The sequence below is a fragment of the Rhopalosiphum maidis genome, chromosome 2 (genome assembly GCF_003676215.2).
Source record: "Rhopalosiphum maidis isolate BTI-1 chromosome 2, ASM367621v3, whole genome shotgun sequence".
Taxonomy (NCBI): Eukaryota; Metazoa; Arthropoda; class Insecta; order Hemiptera; family Aphididae; genus Rhopalosiphum; species Rhopalosiphum maidis.
This window is the reverse complement of record NC_040878.1, coordinates 54038978-54058274: the sequence shown is the minus strand read 5'-3', so window position 1 is coordinate 54058274 and position 19297 is coordinate 54038978. Positions and strand designations below refer to the sequence as shown.

Here is a 19297-nt window from a genome sequence, read left to right as displayed (position 1 = left end):
AAATGGATTTGCAGTATGTACACTTTATTTTTTTATCAGTGAATGGTCGTGACTTACTAGACAGTCACTCATGCCATGTACCAAACGTTTTGGTCAAAAACATTTATATTACATATATATTTAAATTTTAATTCATATAAGTGTGTACTTTTTATAATAAAAAGTTTTTTTATGGAGATACTGCATTAATTAAAGTTTCTTTTTCTTTTAATACATAATAATACTAGATACAAAAGGCAGTATCTCTTTAAATATGAAAAAAAAACCAAAATAATGATCTAAGTACAAAAAAGATATTTCAAAAAATTAAGAATGTCTATAACTAATAATTAATAAAAAAAAATAATGATTTTAAGGTGAAAAACAAAGAAATCGAAAAACTAATTTCCCCAATAATTCAAATATTGGAGATGCTGCTTGTCCCACTAGGAGGGCAGTAAAGCGTTGACTCAAATTTGGTCAAAGCGGAACATTACACTGATTTATAGGTTATTGTATAAAAGACATTTTTTTTCATTCGCTACGACGGGAAAGGCGATTTGTATTACAACGCGCACGCTGGAAAATAGCCAATTTGATGGTGGAGAAAAATATAAACAAAACAGAGTAAAAACAAGGAAATTCGACGATAACATAATATAATCAGTAGAATACACAAACCCATGACGGATTTGTTACACGTCGGCACAAAATCCGTCGTTTTCACCAGCGCATACACATAATATGGGTACGAGACTAGCTGACACACGTTCACTGACATCGTTTCTACTCTAAATCACTAAAACAAATATTGTGGCCGCATATTGATATTATTATTATTACAGCTACAACGTGAATATCCTTTTATGTTGCGAATATCTTTTACCGCCGCAACGGTTTCCGGCTATTGTTATTTCGGTCGAGTATTCCGCTCAAGTGGAACTTCATCCATCGGCTTATTATTACGACCTTTATGCATTTTAGTTTGTGTACGCCCGAAAAGCGTAAACCGAAAACGTCCGTCGCCGGCACGACGCACTGTTTGGTTTGCGTTGTCGTTCAATAACTATGATTATCAGTTATACACAGTCGCGATTACGTGTTTGTGTTTTGTTTTGGACGTGGATTTTGATTTTCCACACCGTTCGACTTGACGAGGTCGACATTCGTCAGATAATTGCCGTGACAGAGGTCGTACTAAAAGAGCATCACCGCACGCGCATGTGTTTCTTGCGAACGTGCAACATACTAAATTTGTGTTCAACTGTCTTAGTTTCAAATCTTATAATACAGTTAAATATTGACCTAGTATCAAACTACTTAAAGGTAAGATTTCACGTGGTTTTTTTTACGATATTTTAATTTTTAAGCAAATTAGAGTATCTGTGAAATTCTCATAATTCACTTAAAAACTAAACTATTGTAAATAAACCAAGTGAGAGCGCGACTAATGAGCATAGGTTTATTTTGATAATAGATCGATTTTCTTTATTTTCTCTTTATTCTCATTTTATTTGTACAGAACTGTATCTGGCTTATACAAATTTGCTATGTCGTATCTACGTCCGTATAACGGAGACAACACGTGTGGGTGTGGCGTTCTTTTAAAAGTATATTATTATATCCGTTTCCGTTCCGTTATCATTGTTCCCCGGGCTAGGTGAAAAAAGTACATAATTATCGCGCAGCTTTTTGTCACCTCGAGTCGACGACGCGTTTTTTTCTGATGTCCCCTGGGCGTCATGCTCTATTGTTCGTCACCATAATACATTGCACCGACACCGTTGGTCGAACGAATAAAAGACGACGACTAACGCTCGCGCTCGAGTTACATATATATAATGGTATTATACGCCAAATGAAAGAAAACATACTATTTATCACTATTCATTTGGGCACCATATTTAAAAGTTCTTTAAAAATATATTTTAAATAACGGTATGTCGGTATACCGTTACGCGATATTTATATTTTAGGACAAGGAAATATAACTATAGCTACTCGTATTTAAAATGTACTTGGGCGGATAATAAAATTATATTTTGTAATTATTGATTCTATTTTATGGTTTTTATTTAAAATATTATTTAAATTGCTATTAAAACGTCAAATACATGTTGTACACCTGCTTTGATTTTTTCCAAGAACCCTTTACATTTTATGTTCAAATATATGAAAATAAATAAATAGAAATTAAACAAAAATATTTATATTAAATTTTCTAAAGTTAAAAGTAGGTACTTCATTTAAATTCTAAATTTTTTTTTATTGACATAACATTTTGTTGACATTTTTGTAAAATATTGTTGAAATTTAATTTTTTGATTACACCAAATAAAGATAAATAGATAATAAATAGCATTTAGCATTCAAAATAATATGGGTACAAACCTAAAAAATAAAAATATTAATAAAAAATGAAACGCAGTAAAGAAAATATAGTTCTATAGTTTATATTATCGAAAAAAAAATAAATAAGAATTTATTTGGAGAATATATATGTAATACAAATCACAAAAACAATTTATATTATAACAAATAATGTGGAGTATTTCTATTTAAGGATTTTTTAGGTATGAAGTATTTTTAATAGTTGCAGCAAGATGAAGAAAATAATATTGTGAGTTATAGTCTATGTACAGGGTTTTTTGAACGTACGATCCGCAGGCTATACTGATGAGTTGTTACTGGTTGGTTAACTACTGAAAATAATCCGAGAATTTATATCATCTTGTTTTTTTTTTTTTAAAATTAGCTATGGTATACATATTATAGTTCTATATTCAATATATCTAACAAAATTACAGAAAACTTTTTTCAAATTCAGAGAAAATACGCTGCACGAGATTTAAGCGAGGTATAGAATATGAAGTACAAATTTCTTTCGTAAAAACATATTACTTACATCACATTTACAATTTTGTGTTCTATATAACATAGAAACGCGATGTACATAAATAATGTAAAATAAGTGTATATTTTTGGGTACTACCTATAGCGATCGCGTCGTGTAATGGATATAGATATAAACACTATAAACCTAGTGTTTATCGCTAGCCGTTGTTTAGTATATAAGTTATAGTAAAAAGTTGACAATCGATAGTTACACTAGTTCCTATATTTTATATATCTTCATGATTCGTCCTGAGAATAAAATAAATATGTAATAGTCCACCCTGCTATAATATTATGATTTATTTATTTTATTTTAATTTGTAAACAAAAATTGACCTAATCAGTACCAATCACATAGAATGAATAATAATTGAATGCAATAAATTCTTACAAAAACAGATCAATAACTGTTATTAAAATGTACCTATGTAGATAATTATTTCCATAGATATTAAAAAAACATAAGTTCGATTTGGAGGGAGGGATTAGGGATACCTATTAACCCCCAAATCGTTTAAAGTATCAATTATATCAATTAACAATTTTAATTGGTTATATAGACATTTAATTATATTTATTTCTAAGATTTTTTCATTTTTTAATACAAATAAATACTTAGTTATATCAAGAAATTATGTGTTATTAACAACCAATGAAAGACTTTATAGTATGACAACTTACTGATAAGTTGATAACGATTATTTTATTATAAGTAATATTTTGTGAATGGAGGTTGGGAAATAAAGTACGAAGCCTCCTATGGGTCACTTTGACATACATTTTACAGTCTGATACGTTTAACCTAAATTGTGCCTATGTTAAGAAATAATAAAAGTTTGTTGAATTTTGCAAGATTGACTATAATCGAATTATTTTTCCGTAACATGTCGAGTAAAGTGTGCGAGCGTATAAAATAAATTACTGAATCTAAAGAAACGGAAGTGTTGAAAGAGAATCAGAACACTAAACAATATCAGTTAAAAGTATTTTCAAAAGCACCTATAAATCAAGTAGTAACTTCCTTTATTTTAGAGTTGTATGGAACGTGTAATGAAAGTAAGTTGTGGTGCATAAGGAGATTGTGGGTATCTACAAATATTACGTACATTTCAAATAAAGTAAAGTACATCAGCATTGAATAAAGTATAGTCAGTTTTAGTTTACTTTTTATAGGACCGAATAATTGAACGACGTCAAACGAGACGATGCGAACTTAAGTGGATTGGGCACTGATATTTGCTGTCTTTTATATGTGTAACATAGTACAAACTACCCACTTTTGCGTCCATCGTAAAAGTTCGATTGTTGATCGACATAGTAAAGTGACAAAACAGATTTGAATTCAGGGAGAAGTATACATGGACCTAAAAAAGTGGCCAGACTAGGCCACTTTTTGAATTTTACTTCCTGATTTCTAGAACTTTGGATTGAAAGTTTGAACATTTTTGAAAATATGATTTATTATTCGTAATTAGAAAATAACTAAAACAAAATTGTAAAGTATAAAAATCAGTCTGATTAATTATCATGTATATATTTTTGCTGTTTTTATTATAGTATTTAACTATAAGACTACGTGGTACTGATTGACACAATATGGGTGTTGTTTTTATGTTGCACATATAAAGGACAGGGACAACTGAAATAATATCGATATATGTTGTTTGAATCGGAGAGTTTTGTAACGCCATTATTGCCAATGAAATAAAAAAATAGTTAATTCATTTACTTCATTTACTATACTCTATAATAATTATTATAACTGTATATAGTCAGAAACAAATATCTATTAATAGAGCGAGTAACCCATTAATTTTAATTAGTATGTGTTTGTATTTATGTTGTTTTCTTTACTGACGAATTATTAATTAGTTATTGTTGTCTTAAACAAACCACACAATTATTATGTTTGTCATTTAATTAATATGTATAATATATTATATATATATATATATTGTGTTTGACATTTTAATGCAATATTAGTTACACACATACTCACGTATACTTTGTCACAACAGGTATTTGTAAATTATATTAAATTGTATTTCAATATTGCCGAAGGTAACAGAATCGTTTAAACTATAAAACCCTTAGATCTAATAATTAATAATCTACATTCTATATACAAAATAATATTTATTAATAGCATAATTTTCCTCCCATATCTCATGTCATTATCACGACTGTGGGTTATTAATTAATAGACGTACTATTTAAACATATTGATATTAAAGCACCAACACGTGATGTTTTCACTTTTTATTACATGTTATTGATATATCACATGGTGTCTTGTTGTAGTAATTACATACATATATGTATATATATGTATTTAAAAATATAGAAATGTAAAACTACGAGTAATTCATTATAGGTACAATTAACAAAAAAAAAAAAAGGAAGAAAAACGTGTTTGGATTATATTAAAGTTTAATGTTAAGCTTATTAATATATTTTGTGAGTTCTGTTATCTGTTTGTTGGGTCGAAAATAATTCAAAAGTAAATAAATATAACTATTCGGAGCTTGTTACACGTTGTACCTACAATTCTTCTCTTTTACCAGGAACGATTCAGATCTTTCCTCTATAAATAACAAACTCGTTAAATCGCCATCGATCGAAATCATTAGTGCGGTTTGTCACGAAATCGTTTGTCTAGATGAGACGTTATTTTGTTCAAGATATTCCTTCTACAAGTTTTCCACAAATCCATTTAAGTCTACGCGAAAGACGCCTTCAATACGTGGTGTTAATAATAATACAAATATTAAAGGTATGACGATACTAATAAAGGTTAAAAATAGGACCGCAGGTTATAATTGCGTTTTTGAGAGACGCAGGAACGGGGGAAAAACTTTAATTAACTTAGTGTAACGAAATAAAATCAATTACATTACAACGGCATATTATGCACACATGTGTTTTTGCACGTCACAATGATTATGTGAACACTATAGTTGTGAAACTTTCAGCTCGGCCACCTGTTTGGTCGGAAATTTCCATTCTGTTTAGTTGATATATGCATAAACTAATACTAAACCGTTGATATTTTTGTAATATTGTATATTTTTAATAATGTTTCTACGTACTTTACTGAAACAGTAGATTTTGTTATCTAATTATATTTTATTAAACTGATTTATTGAAACAAAATTAAAACTAAGACTATGTTGAATCAAGTTATTTTAATACATTCATAAATGTAGTATATATGTACATACATATAGAATTTAAAAATTTTTAAAGGTAAAAGTATTGAATATTGATAATGACCAATCTATAACTTTACAACTTTACCAGGGTACAATCAATATTTTTATTAATATTATTATTTAGTTACTTTTAAATATTTTCATGTTCATTATAATAAAAATAATGAATAAATAAATTATATAAATATATGACAACACGCTTATTCTATAAAAACATCGTTTTATTTAAACTGCAACGCAGTTTATATGCAGTTAAAATTAACTCGATTATAAAAGTGGTCATTTTAAATAGTCATAAAAACAAACATAAAATATCAACGATTGCAGTGTGATCGTGTAATAAAGAATCCAATGATGATTAGCTACTTATTAAAAAGTGTAAGAATTATGCAATTCGCTGTATTTTTGAAATCATTAATTATTCTCATTCATCAAAATTAATAAATGTTTTTTTTTTTTAATTTTATCAATAAGTAAATTTATACAATGTGTATTCAAAATTAATTAAAACATTTTTCAAACTATTTTTGGCAATGGTTTTTTTTTTTTTTTTGTAAATCATTGTAAAAGGGTGACCAATTATATACCAGTCAATTAAACAGGTATATTACTTAAAAAAAAAGCATCACATTTTGAATTGGGGCTCTCTATTCACATTCCAATTTAATTACTAAACGTTAACAAGGTTTTGGTAAGAGAATAGAGCATATCGCCAAACAAACCACAACCCTCTCCACCCACCGCTACCACCATAACCACCGCCATTACCACCTCCGCCGGGGCACCGCCACCACCTCCGCCAACATCAAATGCCCCCCCATCGACCACGGTTTCCTACTCACCAGCACGGCGACAGCCTGAGCGAAGCTGACGGTGTGGCACAGGTCGCTGCCGAACGGCCAGTACTGTAACAGCAGCGTGGCGACGAACGAGAACGGGACGCAGAAGAGCGTCATGAGCAGGTCGCCGACGGCCATGTTCATGATGAACAAGTTGGTGACCGAGTGCATCTGCGCGGAGAACACGACCACGTAGCACACCAGACCGTTGCCGACCAGCGATACGACGAACACGGCCGTGTACGTCAGGTAGACGAGCGTTTGGAACGCGGCCGAGCCGTCGGCGTGACAGTACAGCCCGTCCGCGGAACCGGTGGCGTTCCACTGCGCGGCGGCCGTAGCGTTCCACGGTGTGGTTGCCGACTCGTCGTCGTTGTCCGACATGGCGCCGCCGCCGTGGAACTCGTCGCCGGACACCTGCAACAGCACGAAGACGCGCGTCGAGATTATTATACATCCGCCGTTATAGTATAATCATATATTTTAAGGCTGATATTACGACGAGCACTTATTTTGTCGTACCAATGCGATTCGACCTGTATACTCGTATTATACACGTACTTAGCGGGGAAGAAATAAATGAATCACTGAAGGCGATTGTTAACTCTATCGATTTTTAACGGTACCTGTTGGATATAATATTATGGTGTAAGCTCACTCGAGTCTGTAATAACTTTGTTTGTACATCATAATCATCGTACCGTTACGATTATATATATATATATATAAAACGGTATAGATATACAAATTAAAAAAAAAAAAAGCCAATTATATAAATTATGCTGCTCCAGTAGACTGTGACTTTAAACTTGTAATTTTGAATGTACAGTACACTACAATGGTTAATTCATATCGAAAACATAATACTGACTCGGGAGAGTTTATTATTGTTTTAAAAGTCGGTAGAGCTTACCTCCGCCCATAATGGAAGAGACGTTTGGATTTATACAAAAACAAAATGAGCGCGTTAAAGCAAGTAAAATTTAAAAGTATAAATTCACTTCCGATGACATTTGCTCTACAAAAAAAATTTTTAAAAAAAATGTTCCGATCAAAGTCGGGTAAATATATAAAAATCAATAACCTAACCAATTTCTACAATGATTGGAAACAATGGTTAATTATTGTTTGTTATTCAAGTGTACATTAAAAGGCAATGTTCTCAAATACTTGCAGGTTATACTTCTACAGATACAAATATTGTCATACGAAATAACTGTTTTTTCCATTTAAAATGTTCGTACGAATACACGGAGAAGAATCAAAAACGTCGATGCCGAACTGTGCGTGTGCGATAAGAAATGAAATATTTTATATTGCAGATTATATACTATACTAATATGTGTAGCGAATATAATATGAGGCCGTATCTTTTGTCTCCCCGGGAAACCGATTCTGTTATATACTGATGATAATCGGGTACGTCATATTATTTTATTTCGGGTTTGTGAAAAAGTTTCAAAAAAATACTTCATATTATTATCCAAAACGAACTTCTTTTGTAAACGGATTATTACAAATAATAGTTTTATCTACTTTTAAAATTAAATTGATTTAATATTTCTAATAACTTTAAAATATTGGCTCAGACTCTCGGAGATAATATTATGTACTAAAGTATAAAATTACTTATTTTTCTTGTATAACATCGTTATGAAACAATCATTTTAAAAAATTCACTAGATGAGTGGGTAACATATCAAGTAGATATTATCAAATAACGATTCAACGATGAAATTCTTGCCAAATTTATAGATGTTTGGTCAGTGACTCTTATTAAATGAAACATCTAAAGCTTATTATGTCATGAGTATATGGATTGTAGATTAGTAAATAATTGTAATGCGAATAATGTAAGCAATGGAGATATTCAGAATATCTACTTTAATATTCTGTGTTTGAAAAAATATAAAATTATTTGAATTATTGCTCACGTAAGAAATAGCATTCATCGTTATAAATATTAAATACTAGCTCACGTAGATAGTCGAATTCATCATTATAAATAAAAAATAATTTTAATTTTAATCGATGGTATGTTTTTACATTCAGTTTTAAAATATGGGTACTTTCAGTTCTATAATGGTATTTATAATTTTGACTAACGTTTTTGTTTAAAAATTGATTTTTATGTTTAGGTGGATATTAGGTGCAATAACACGCTAGTTTGTGTCCAAATAATTTTCTATAATTTATATTTTCATTTAATAAATATTTACTAATAGTGTAACTAAGGGGGAGAGAGTAAGGAGGTTACACGTTTTTCAGATGATGTTTTAGGAACATTTTTAAAAATGCCTTTAGTGTTCTTATGTGAATGAAGTTCGTTATAAAGGAATTTTATTAGGGGGTAAAATACAAATCATTAGCGATAGATGAGATTTCATGGAGAAAATAATCACATCAGCAGTGAAATCATATTTGCATATATTAATCGACAATCCTCACTATCATGATGATACGTGCGAAAGGGAAAAATGAAAATATTTCGAATACCCCGTTAATATGTAATATCCCTGTTGTGCAACAACTATAATATTGTTTCGATTTTGGTGAATAAAATATTTTTATACCTTAATTTTTACTCAGTTATGTCACTGCTCGGTCACACTCTCGGACTAGATGACCGAAATAAATTCGTAAGTACTAGACCTCAAAAGTATCTATGGACAAAATGGCGTGATTGTTAACGTACGTTAGACTGCTGTCGATCAAATGGGCAATATCTATTTGACTTAACGGATCGTCTGAATTGTTATAGCTGTAGCGAGTTAAACAATCGAGTCGTAAAATACAACCGCATATACTCCGACTCACTTCAGGACTACATAGTGGACTGAAATTACTTGGTGTATTATAACGTCGGATTGACGCAGCGGTGGCGCCAGTATACGATTATTAAAAAAACACATTTATCATATTGTGACAAAAAAATACTTGTCTTCTTCTTCCAATTTATTGCACACGCGTTAGCTAGCTCGGACATTATTTACGTGCATTATGATCAACCATTCAGTTCACCGTCCCCACCTGCAGCAAATCCATAACACCATCCGCCAGCACCGAACAGGATGCGTACGCGGGCCGCCACTCCGACGCTCTTAGTTTCCATAGAATGTCAATAATATAGTCATTTTTTGGCCGTCTCTAGCCATTTACTTTTCAGCTTGGCCTAGCTAAAATATTTATGATAACGTATTGTACATATACCTATTATTTCATATTATTGATTGTAATGATTATTTTTTTCATTTAATCAATTCCATTTTTGTAATTTTAATAATAATAGGTAATATAATGTGTATACGCGTTCTTTATACAAGTACAGATTACATTTTACGAGTAGGCGATGCATCTAATGTGTACAGTTACCACAATAATATTCAATGGGAATAATAATAAATCAATTTAGAACAAAAACGTCCCTGGTGACTTGATGAAAACGCTGTACATCTGAGTTGGATTACATACGTTTGGATTACGTATAAGAATATGTCGAAAACGTTCGGACAAGCGTAGATTAATATATCCGGCTATTTCAAAATCCGTATACCACCATTCGATTTAAATCTACCGACTATATGCAATCAATAATATTACAGGTAATTTTTTACCATTCGATTACTTTATTAAAGTTGTCACTGCAAAAGTATTGATTGTAAAATATATATTTTCAAGTAAAAACAGACTTAAGTTTGTCGTTATAGTGGAAGATAACGAAGATATAAAATATATTATATTTCTTAGGTTTTGAATAATATTGTGAAAATACTTTTGTTTTTATTGTAATACTGCTCCATAATAGTTTTTACTTCGCTATTTACGCACTTTTATTACATACATATAAATTGATGATAATTAGACACACTATATCATGATATTTTGAATGTGTGAATAAGTTTCAAAAATATGTTTTGTATTATTAAAAAATAAACTTCTTTTGAAAATGGATTAAAAATAACAATAACAGTTTTATCTGCTTTTAAATTTAACATTTTTAATTGCTTTAACACATCGATATAATTTCTTAGAGGTAGATAAACAGATATTACGTAAAAATCATCGTAGATGTTGAAATCACATTTTTTCGTATAATATAACACTGTTATAAATTTATAATTTATTATAAAAATGTCGCTAAATATGAAGTTTGTTATGCTGCAAATCAAGTAGAGTTTAATCAAGAATTTCATTAATGAATAATATTAATATGCGAATAATTTAATGATAAAATTCTAAGGCCAAAATTATATATATTTGGCCAGTAATTTCTGTTAAATTAAAAACGAAAAGATAAACGATATGAGCATGTGGATTGTACATTAGTAAATAATTGTTAAGAATATAATGTTATGCGTAAATATTCTATGTTTGAAAATATTGTAAATTAATTTGAATTGCCCTCACAAGTATATAAAATTATGTTATTCAATCTAAAAAAATTGTATTTATCATTTAATCTAATAGATTTGTTTATCAACTGATAGACTTCTGAGAGGAACAATGAAAGTATTAATTTCATAATAGTGTGTGTTTTTTTTGTGTATGTCATCACCTTTCCAAAACTTGGATTTTCAAATTTGTGTGTGATGGTTTCTTGCAGAAAATTAATTTTAATTGGTACTCCAGAGAGTCAAAAATAAAAAAATTCTTAGTACTTTTCTTAATAATTGGAAAAAAAAATTAAGGAAAAGCTGGAATTTTTATGATAAACCAGATTTTGACAAAATTGATTTCATTTTTTTTTTTTTGTGATAATTCAAAAATGAAGAATCCTAAAAACTATATGATTATCATTTTTCATAAACATTAAAACTTTAAAAATATTTTGATTCTTTTTGAGCTATTTATAGACACAAACAATTTTGAATTCTTTAGTTTTTTTTTAAATGCCAATAAAAATGTTTTTGCTCGGTTGAAAAGCTTGAAAATGTAATACAAGATCCTGCATACGTTTTTATTACAGATGTGTATAAATATTTAAAATAAAGGAACATATTTTTTTTTATGTTTATTTGAAATTTAAATGTGGATAAAACAACATAATATTTAAACGACGATGTTCAATATTTTGTTATGATTTAAAAATTTAAAAACATTATTCGTAGGTGCTTACAACTTTTTTGTATATTACGAGTTACAAAGCGCAATGACATTTTAAAAATTGTAGACTAATTTTAAGATTTAACTTATTCATATCATGAACTTATGAACACTGTTTTACAGTGTTAAAGTGATACATTCGATATATAATGTATAATAGGGTGGTACTTCCACTGTACCACCTTTGTATTAGTATTTATTTATTTTTTGAGATTAAATAAGAATATAAATAAAATGTATATAAATAAATTATGTACATACCAAACCTTATATCATACACGGCGATTCGCCACCAATCATGTTCATCCTTGTTCTTTTGTTTACGAATGCATTTATTGTCATTGTAATGTGTACCTATTAAATATATTTTTACGTACTGTTATTTATTAAATCACATTCAAATATAAGAAATATTTAATATTTTGTTAAAATTTTTATTGTATTCTTAATACACTTAATAACCATATTATTTTTGATCGATTCTTGATACTTCATACTAGTTTTAACGTGTATTGTATGTATACAGGCTGATTTTTTTATCATGAAACACTCATTATTTCAAAAAGTATTCATGTTTTTGGAAACATTTTTTTACATAATTTCAAGTTGTTAAAAAGACAACGTTTTTATTAAAAAATTATATTTTTAAATATTTTTTTCCTTATATTTAAGTTTTAAATTAAGTTTTTTACTTTTTTGAATGACAACATATTGTTTTATTGTTTTAATTTCATATTCCAAAGCAGAATAATTTTCTGAGTATTTTGATGCATAAAAATTTACGGCGAGTAGTTTATGAGTTAGAAGTATTTAAAGTTTTGATGCGCGGAGTGGAGTGGTACGGGGTTACCCTGCAAAATGTTTGTCCACTACTCCGCTTGCCTAAACTTTAAATACGTATAACTTATAAACTACTCGCTCTAAATTTTTATGCATCAAAATACTCAAAAAATTATTTTGCTTTGGAATATGAAATAAAAATTCTATGTTGTCATTCAAAAAAGCACAAAACTTAAAAAAAAAAAATAAAAGAATAGAAAATATTTAAAAATATAATTTTTTAATAAAAACGTTGTTTTTTAACAACTTGAAACTATGTAAAAAATATTATCAAAAACATTAATACTTTTTGAAATAATGACTGTTTCATTATAAAAGAACCACTTTCTATATTGCTATACGAAATAAAAAAATATGATGTATATATTATATTATGAATAATAAGAACTATTTGGGTTCTAAGGTAAAAATAGTTTAATCGTTTAATAGTTGGGCTTGGTCGTAAATTAGTAATACAATTTCACGAGTAGTAATTATTTTGAGAAAGTTTACATTTTCATGGTAAGATGTGATAGTACGCGATTCTAAACATTTTAGCAGGTTTAATCATTTAATGAATGTCCACAACGTACAATATTCAAGAAAGTCTGTTTACTAATGTGAGCTGTTATGTGTCAAGAAGTAGGTTGTTAGACCTCCCCTTTTTGACTAATATTGAGTGTTGGTATTAGTGCCAAACTGCATATTCTGAATAACAATTATAATTTTAATTAGATTAACTAAACACTATACATAAAAATTATACATTTGTGTATAACTATTATTGTGATTATATCTATTAGTGAATAATTGTTTGGAGATTAAATTATTATAAAAATAATAATTTTTTACTCAACTTGAAAGTATATAATTGTTTAAAACAAATACATTTCACAATTTAAATAACACAAGGTTTTACATTATACGCATAGTTTATTAGGAATACCTATAAATATTTTAAAAGAAAAGTCGTGATAAAAAAAATCTTACATTCCATATCATATTACTTTTTTGACAAATTATTAATTAATATACATATTTTTTATATAGGTTTATTATAAATAAATTGTATTATATAAGGGTGTAAAGTAAACATTAAAAAAAAAAAAAAAAACTATACATTTATATGTTTTAATACATAATAATAGTTAACTTAACGGGAGAATGTGATGAGAGTATTTGAAATTGTAGGTAAATACTACGTTATTGTGTAAAATAAGACTCTTAAATTCAACATTATGTCGTGTAGTAAATAAAGTAGGTTGGTGAGTAACTGGAAAATATAATAAAAAAATATTAACTAAATAATATTATGAATAATTATAAATAGTATAAATATTTAAATTAATAATCAGGTAACTTATTTTTTTAAATTAATTTGAGTAGTGCTTAATAATTTTAGTGATGCAACAATATAAAAAAATAGTGATGAATTATTCATATTTCTGAAAAACATGGTGTTGGACTTTATGGTAAGACTAATGTAATCGAAGTGATATATTATGATAATATTAAGAAAAATAAGCATACACAGAACAAGTGAACTAAAATACTAAGTAGTAAATATAATTTAATTTTGGATCCTAAAAAAATTATAGTATCTTATTAAACAAAAATAAATTATTCGTATTTCTTTTATAGTATTTTTAAATATCATGAAATGTACTTGTTATTTAGAATATATAAATGTGAACATTGAAATATTAGTCAATTATTGATATAAATGATTAAATTGAGTTTAAATTTTAAATTTATAATTGCTTATTTAACACATTGCTCGCTCTTTATATTTTGAATGTCGTGTTTTTTAATTTTAATTTTTGCACGCAATTTGTTTTAGGATTAACTGTACACAATATAGATATCAGACATTTGACAAATACAAACGAGATATTTAATGTGACTATTATAATACAAAAAGGGTAGTTTCCGTCTATTATAAATAAAACAGTTTAGTGCTGCTAAATAAATGTATAAATTGTTTATGTTTATAATAAATTGTTTAACGTCACAAGATATTATCGTATATGTGTGCCTTTGAAATAAATAATAATGATAAAAGTATATATCCTTCAAGGAGAATATTTTTAAATTATTTTTCAACAAACAAATAAAATGTTTTACAAAAATTGAACTTTGTGTGATATGTAAAAGATTTAATATACCGACATATTTTTTTTGGATCGAATAATTCATTTATATTCAGTGGATATAATTGTTATGAAGGGTTATGGATATTAAATGTGTAGAATTTCAATTGAAGTTATTCATTATTTAGTTTACCTTACTGAAGCACAATATTTGATGGGTAATAATAAATATTTATACAGTTATCCTTCTATTAGTTATATTTAATAGCGTTCTTAATAGCGTATAGCTATGCTTTGTTAGCTGTTGATATTGTTGTATTTTTGATAACATAATAATATGATGCACGGTAAGCAAATATGTGTTATGAGAAATGTAATAGAAAATTTAATTAGAACCCTCTTGTAGTTATATTACAACTATTAAATAAATTTCTTAAGAATACTGTAATATTTTCCTTCGGTATTTCCATTGGTCTATAATAAATAAGTTAAGTACATGCAATAATTAATTATTTAATTTACATTTGAAATCAATGTATAATATTTTCCTCAACAGTTTCTTAGATATTATATCTAAAATTGTAAATTAGGATACATTTTTATTGTTCATATTTTATAAAATGAAGTAGTAAAAGTAGTATTATGCGTAGTATTATATAATGAAAATGTAACATTATGTAGTCGTATTATGTGTATTATGCATCATACATACAACATTTAAAAAAAATATAAATCAATTTTTTTTTGAAAATATGTATGTAAGTATTGCTTTTTTTTGTTTGAAAGTAGACAATTTGAGTCAATGTTTGATCATATTATCAAACGAATAAAATGTTTTTCTTTACATAACTATATAGTTGTTTATCAAAGCGTATATACAGTTATTATTCTCTAGTTGCCTAAAATATTCTTCGCCTTGGTGGTTTTTTTAGTTATGAATTTACTCAAATTCTGATTTTTTAAATTTCAAATGCCTATGCATTACGATCAATTTTTAAAATTTTACACCACTTAGTGTTTGGTGTTGATACAGTCTTCTCTTTTCAATGAAAACTTCTTATTTATTGTTAAACAAATGAATATTTTGAAAAAGTTGATTTAGTGGTTCTCAACCTCTTCTATCCCACGTCCCCTTTGTTGGAGCATTCAAATATCTCACGCCCTTCTTCTATAAATTTAAAAAAATGATCACGTCTTTTTTTTTATTTATTTTTCATTTTTTCTTTACATTGTAAGATAAAAATAATTTAATAAATACAATTTTACTTCTTAATGACTGCTTGCGTCTCCCCAGCAATGCTTACACGACCCCCAGTTTGGGGATACACTGATCTAAATCAAAATGTGATGAATAGTTTCGAGCAATTAAGTATATATAATCAAAAGATAATGATAGACTTAAAAACAGTTTTAAAAAATTTATAAAACCCATGTAATACTTGGATTATATTTAATAAAATTGTATGATTTTTACTGATGCATACTACTTGCGTCTCAGATTTTATTTTATAAGTAAGTAGTGTCCGGGTAAAATAAGTAAAAACAGGTCATAGTCTATTTGCGTCATAGCACACCTTTTTTTGTAGCCTATAGATGCTTCCCGAAAATCGATACTAAAATAATTGTTTATTTGATCGTATATAATATAATGTGTGCTATAGTTATATAAAAAAAAATATAGCAAATGCATAGATTATTTAAAACGAAAAAAAAAAAATGTTATTTTGTAAATATTTAATGTTTGTATATTCAGTTATTTTTTTTTACTTATGTTAAAATAAATAAATATCATGAAATATTCAAAATATTAATAAAAAAAATACAAAAGTGTTTATAAAAACATATTGATAATAAATACATTAATAATAATGTACATAATAAGTTCTTACGTTTAGTTATGTTAATAATATTAAGTATAGTTTGAGTAAGTATTTATACCTATATTTAACGTTTTATACTGGTTGGAATTTAAAAGAAATGTTTTTTGTTTTATAAAAATTTTTTTTTTAATTTTTTTTTTTTAAGTATTATATTTTCAATTATATTATTTTATTTAATCTTTTTTTTATGGAATGCTATTGATTAAGATATGATTAGAAATACATTCGAGTAAACAGTTTCTCAAGCATTTGTAGTTTTTTGCAAACTATTCGAATATTCACACCATACAAGAAGAAGAAATTTAAAACTTACGAAAATATAGTTATATATATTATATAGTTAGTATATTCTTCATAATAAGTTGGAGTAATGGCTATCATAATTTCTCGAGTATAATACTTACATGACATTTTAGGTGATGGTTATTTTTTTAAAATGTCATAGGTATACAAATTATATAAATATTACATTAAATTTATTATTATGCGAGTATATTATGTATATATTATTATGATTACATCTACGATGTATACACATTACACATGAATATACTAACACACATGCATAGGTATCATATTAAATAATAGGATTAATCAAATAGACGTTTCATAACGACAATATTAGCTGGTCGGTAGTCATTTTGAGAACAGCTGCGCATTGGTCTTGCGTGTGTATTTATATTTTAGATGAATTAGGATGGGAAAGCGAGTTAATATGGTCAATTTTTTGTCCGTCGAAAATGTCTTTTTTATTGCAATTTCTGTTCATGTGAAGTACATTTGGATGGTTTAAACTAGTGTTTCTTAACCTAAGGCTGAGACTAACCTGACCTATTGGGTCACAATTTGTTTTGACGGGTCACAACTTACAAGTAATAAATTTCAATATTAAATAAAATAATTGTACTAGAAACTATTTAGTATAATACAACTATAATTGTTTCATGGATAATCCGGTTGGAGAGAGTCTAATAGTGTGGTACCATATCAAAAAGGATGGCAAACACTGGTTTTAAGCTATGTCCAGATGATTACCAGTGGAGTGTATAATTTTATCTCGGAAAGTACCTACTTATATATAAATATATATACACACACACGGAACGAATGGCAAGAGACACCTGTTGGGGAATTCATGACGTTGCCCCTTTACTAGTCCTTGTGGATTTTTAAAAACCAATTATACGAGGTTATGTACTTCAAACATTCACTATAGTGATTATACGCTACTCTACACCGAAATTGTTTCGCAGGACGCTGTCTATTTCTTCGGAGTTTTAACAATACAAATAAACTACTATAACAATAAGACTATAAAGGATAATATAGTGATAATTAGAGACATACGAAATGAGCATTTATGTGTATGGTTTTATACAATAAGTATATACAAGTATATAACTGATTCGTCAAGCACGTTCATCACCATTTTTCTCTTATACTGAATTTATTCAAATTCTGGTTTTATGGATTTTAAAGCGTGCATTCTTAAATCAATATTTCAAGTACTTAGACTTTTTTTTATATTATTTAAGGAGCAGCGTGCTATGGCGATATCAACTTCTATTTTCCAAATGAGAACTATGTGCTGTTTACGTTTTAAGTACAAATTGTTAAGGAGATAATTTTTTCAATGTTGAGTATAAATTAAAACTACGAGTTTTTTAATTAAAAATTATAAAAAAATAATAATTTGTGATAATAAGTTTATTAGGTATGAGGGTTATGACAATTTGAAAATTATAGAACATAATTAATATTTATTATAATTTATTTTATTTATTATTGTCGGCTTATGGTCCATTATATAAGTGAGGCATATTCGAGTATGCCCAAAGTATAATAATATGTTGGTAGGCACTGGAAAATCTCCGAACACACAGACCTAACGATAAATTCACTGTGAATGAATAATTGAATTACCTAGCATTAAGCTTTGTTTAATAGTAGGACCTGTCTTGATTTATCCGACCAATGGAAGATAAATCGTATCCAATATTTATCGTTATAATTTTCATATTAACATGTTCTCTTGCACCTTTCTAATGAATATCAGTAGCCGCCGTATTGATTTTCTGTCTGATGAATACTGATTCATTCGGTCAAGTGGCTTATTTATTTCGATACTTTTGTTTTAGGTAGTTGTTTCACAAATTGTAGTGATGCTAGAACGTAGTCTAGAACTGGCGCCATGAACCACATGCTTGTGAATCGAGATCAAAACATTCATCGTAGTATTGCCTTAAATATACCTAATAATATATATTTATATATTTTCATTTTAAACCGGAGAATAATTAAATATTATGTATAATATATATGAGTATTGGATGTGTAATTATTTTCAGAAACTTTTTATACTAAAAAAACTCCATCATCGAGAGAAGTTTCTGGTCTCTATGATTGTTATTTATGCTTTGAGGGCAGCAAAATCATTTTAAGAGGACGTTATACCTGCATGTGTTGTGTCTGTCTGACTA

The 19297-nt window shown here is 27.9% G+C and overlaps 1 protein-coding gene across 2 annotated transcripts in view; it reads right to left on the bottom strand.

Moving 5' to 3' along the window:
- Positions 1-19297, bottom strand: part of LOC113552345 (RYamide receptor-like) — an 86810-nt gene that overhangs the window by 15589 nt on the left and 51924 nt on the right. The window contains exons 2-3 of one of the 2 annotated variants that reach the window (XM_026955198.1): positions 12290-12382; positions 6929-7342 (exon numbers count right to left, since the gene is read on the bottom strand). In XM_026955198.1, coding sequence (XP_026810999.1) covers positions 6929-7309 — 381 coding nt within the window. In that variant the 5' untranslated portion in view covers positions 7310-7342; positions 12290-12382. The remainder of the gene's footprint in view (positions 1-6928; positions 7343-12289; positions 12383-19297) is intronic. The other variant, XM_026955197.1, reaches the window with a different exon arrangement.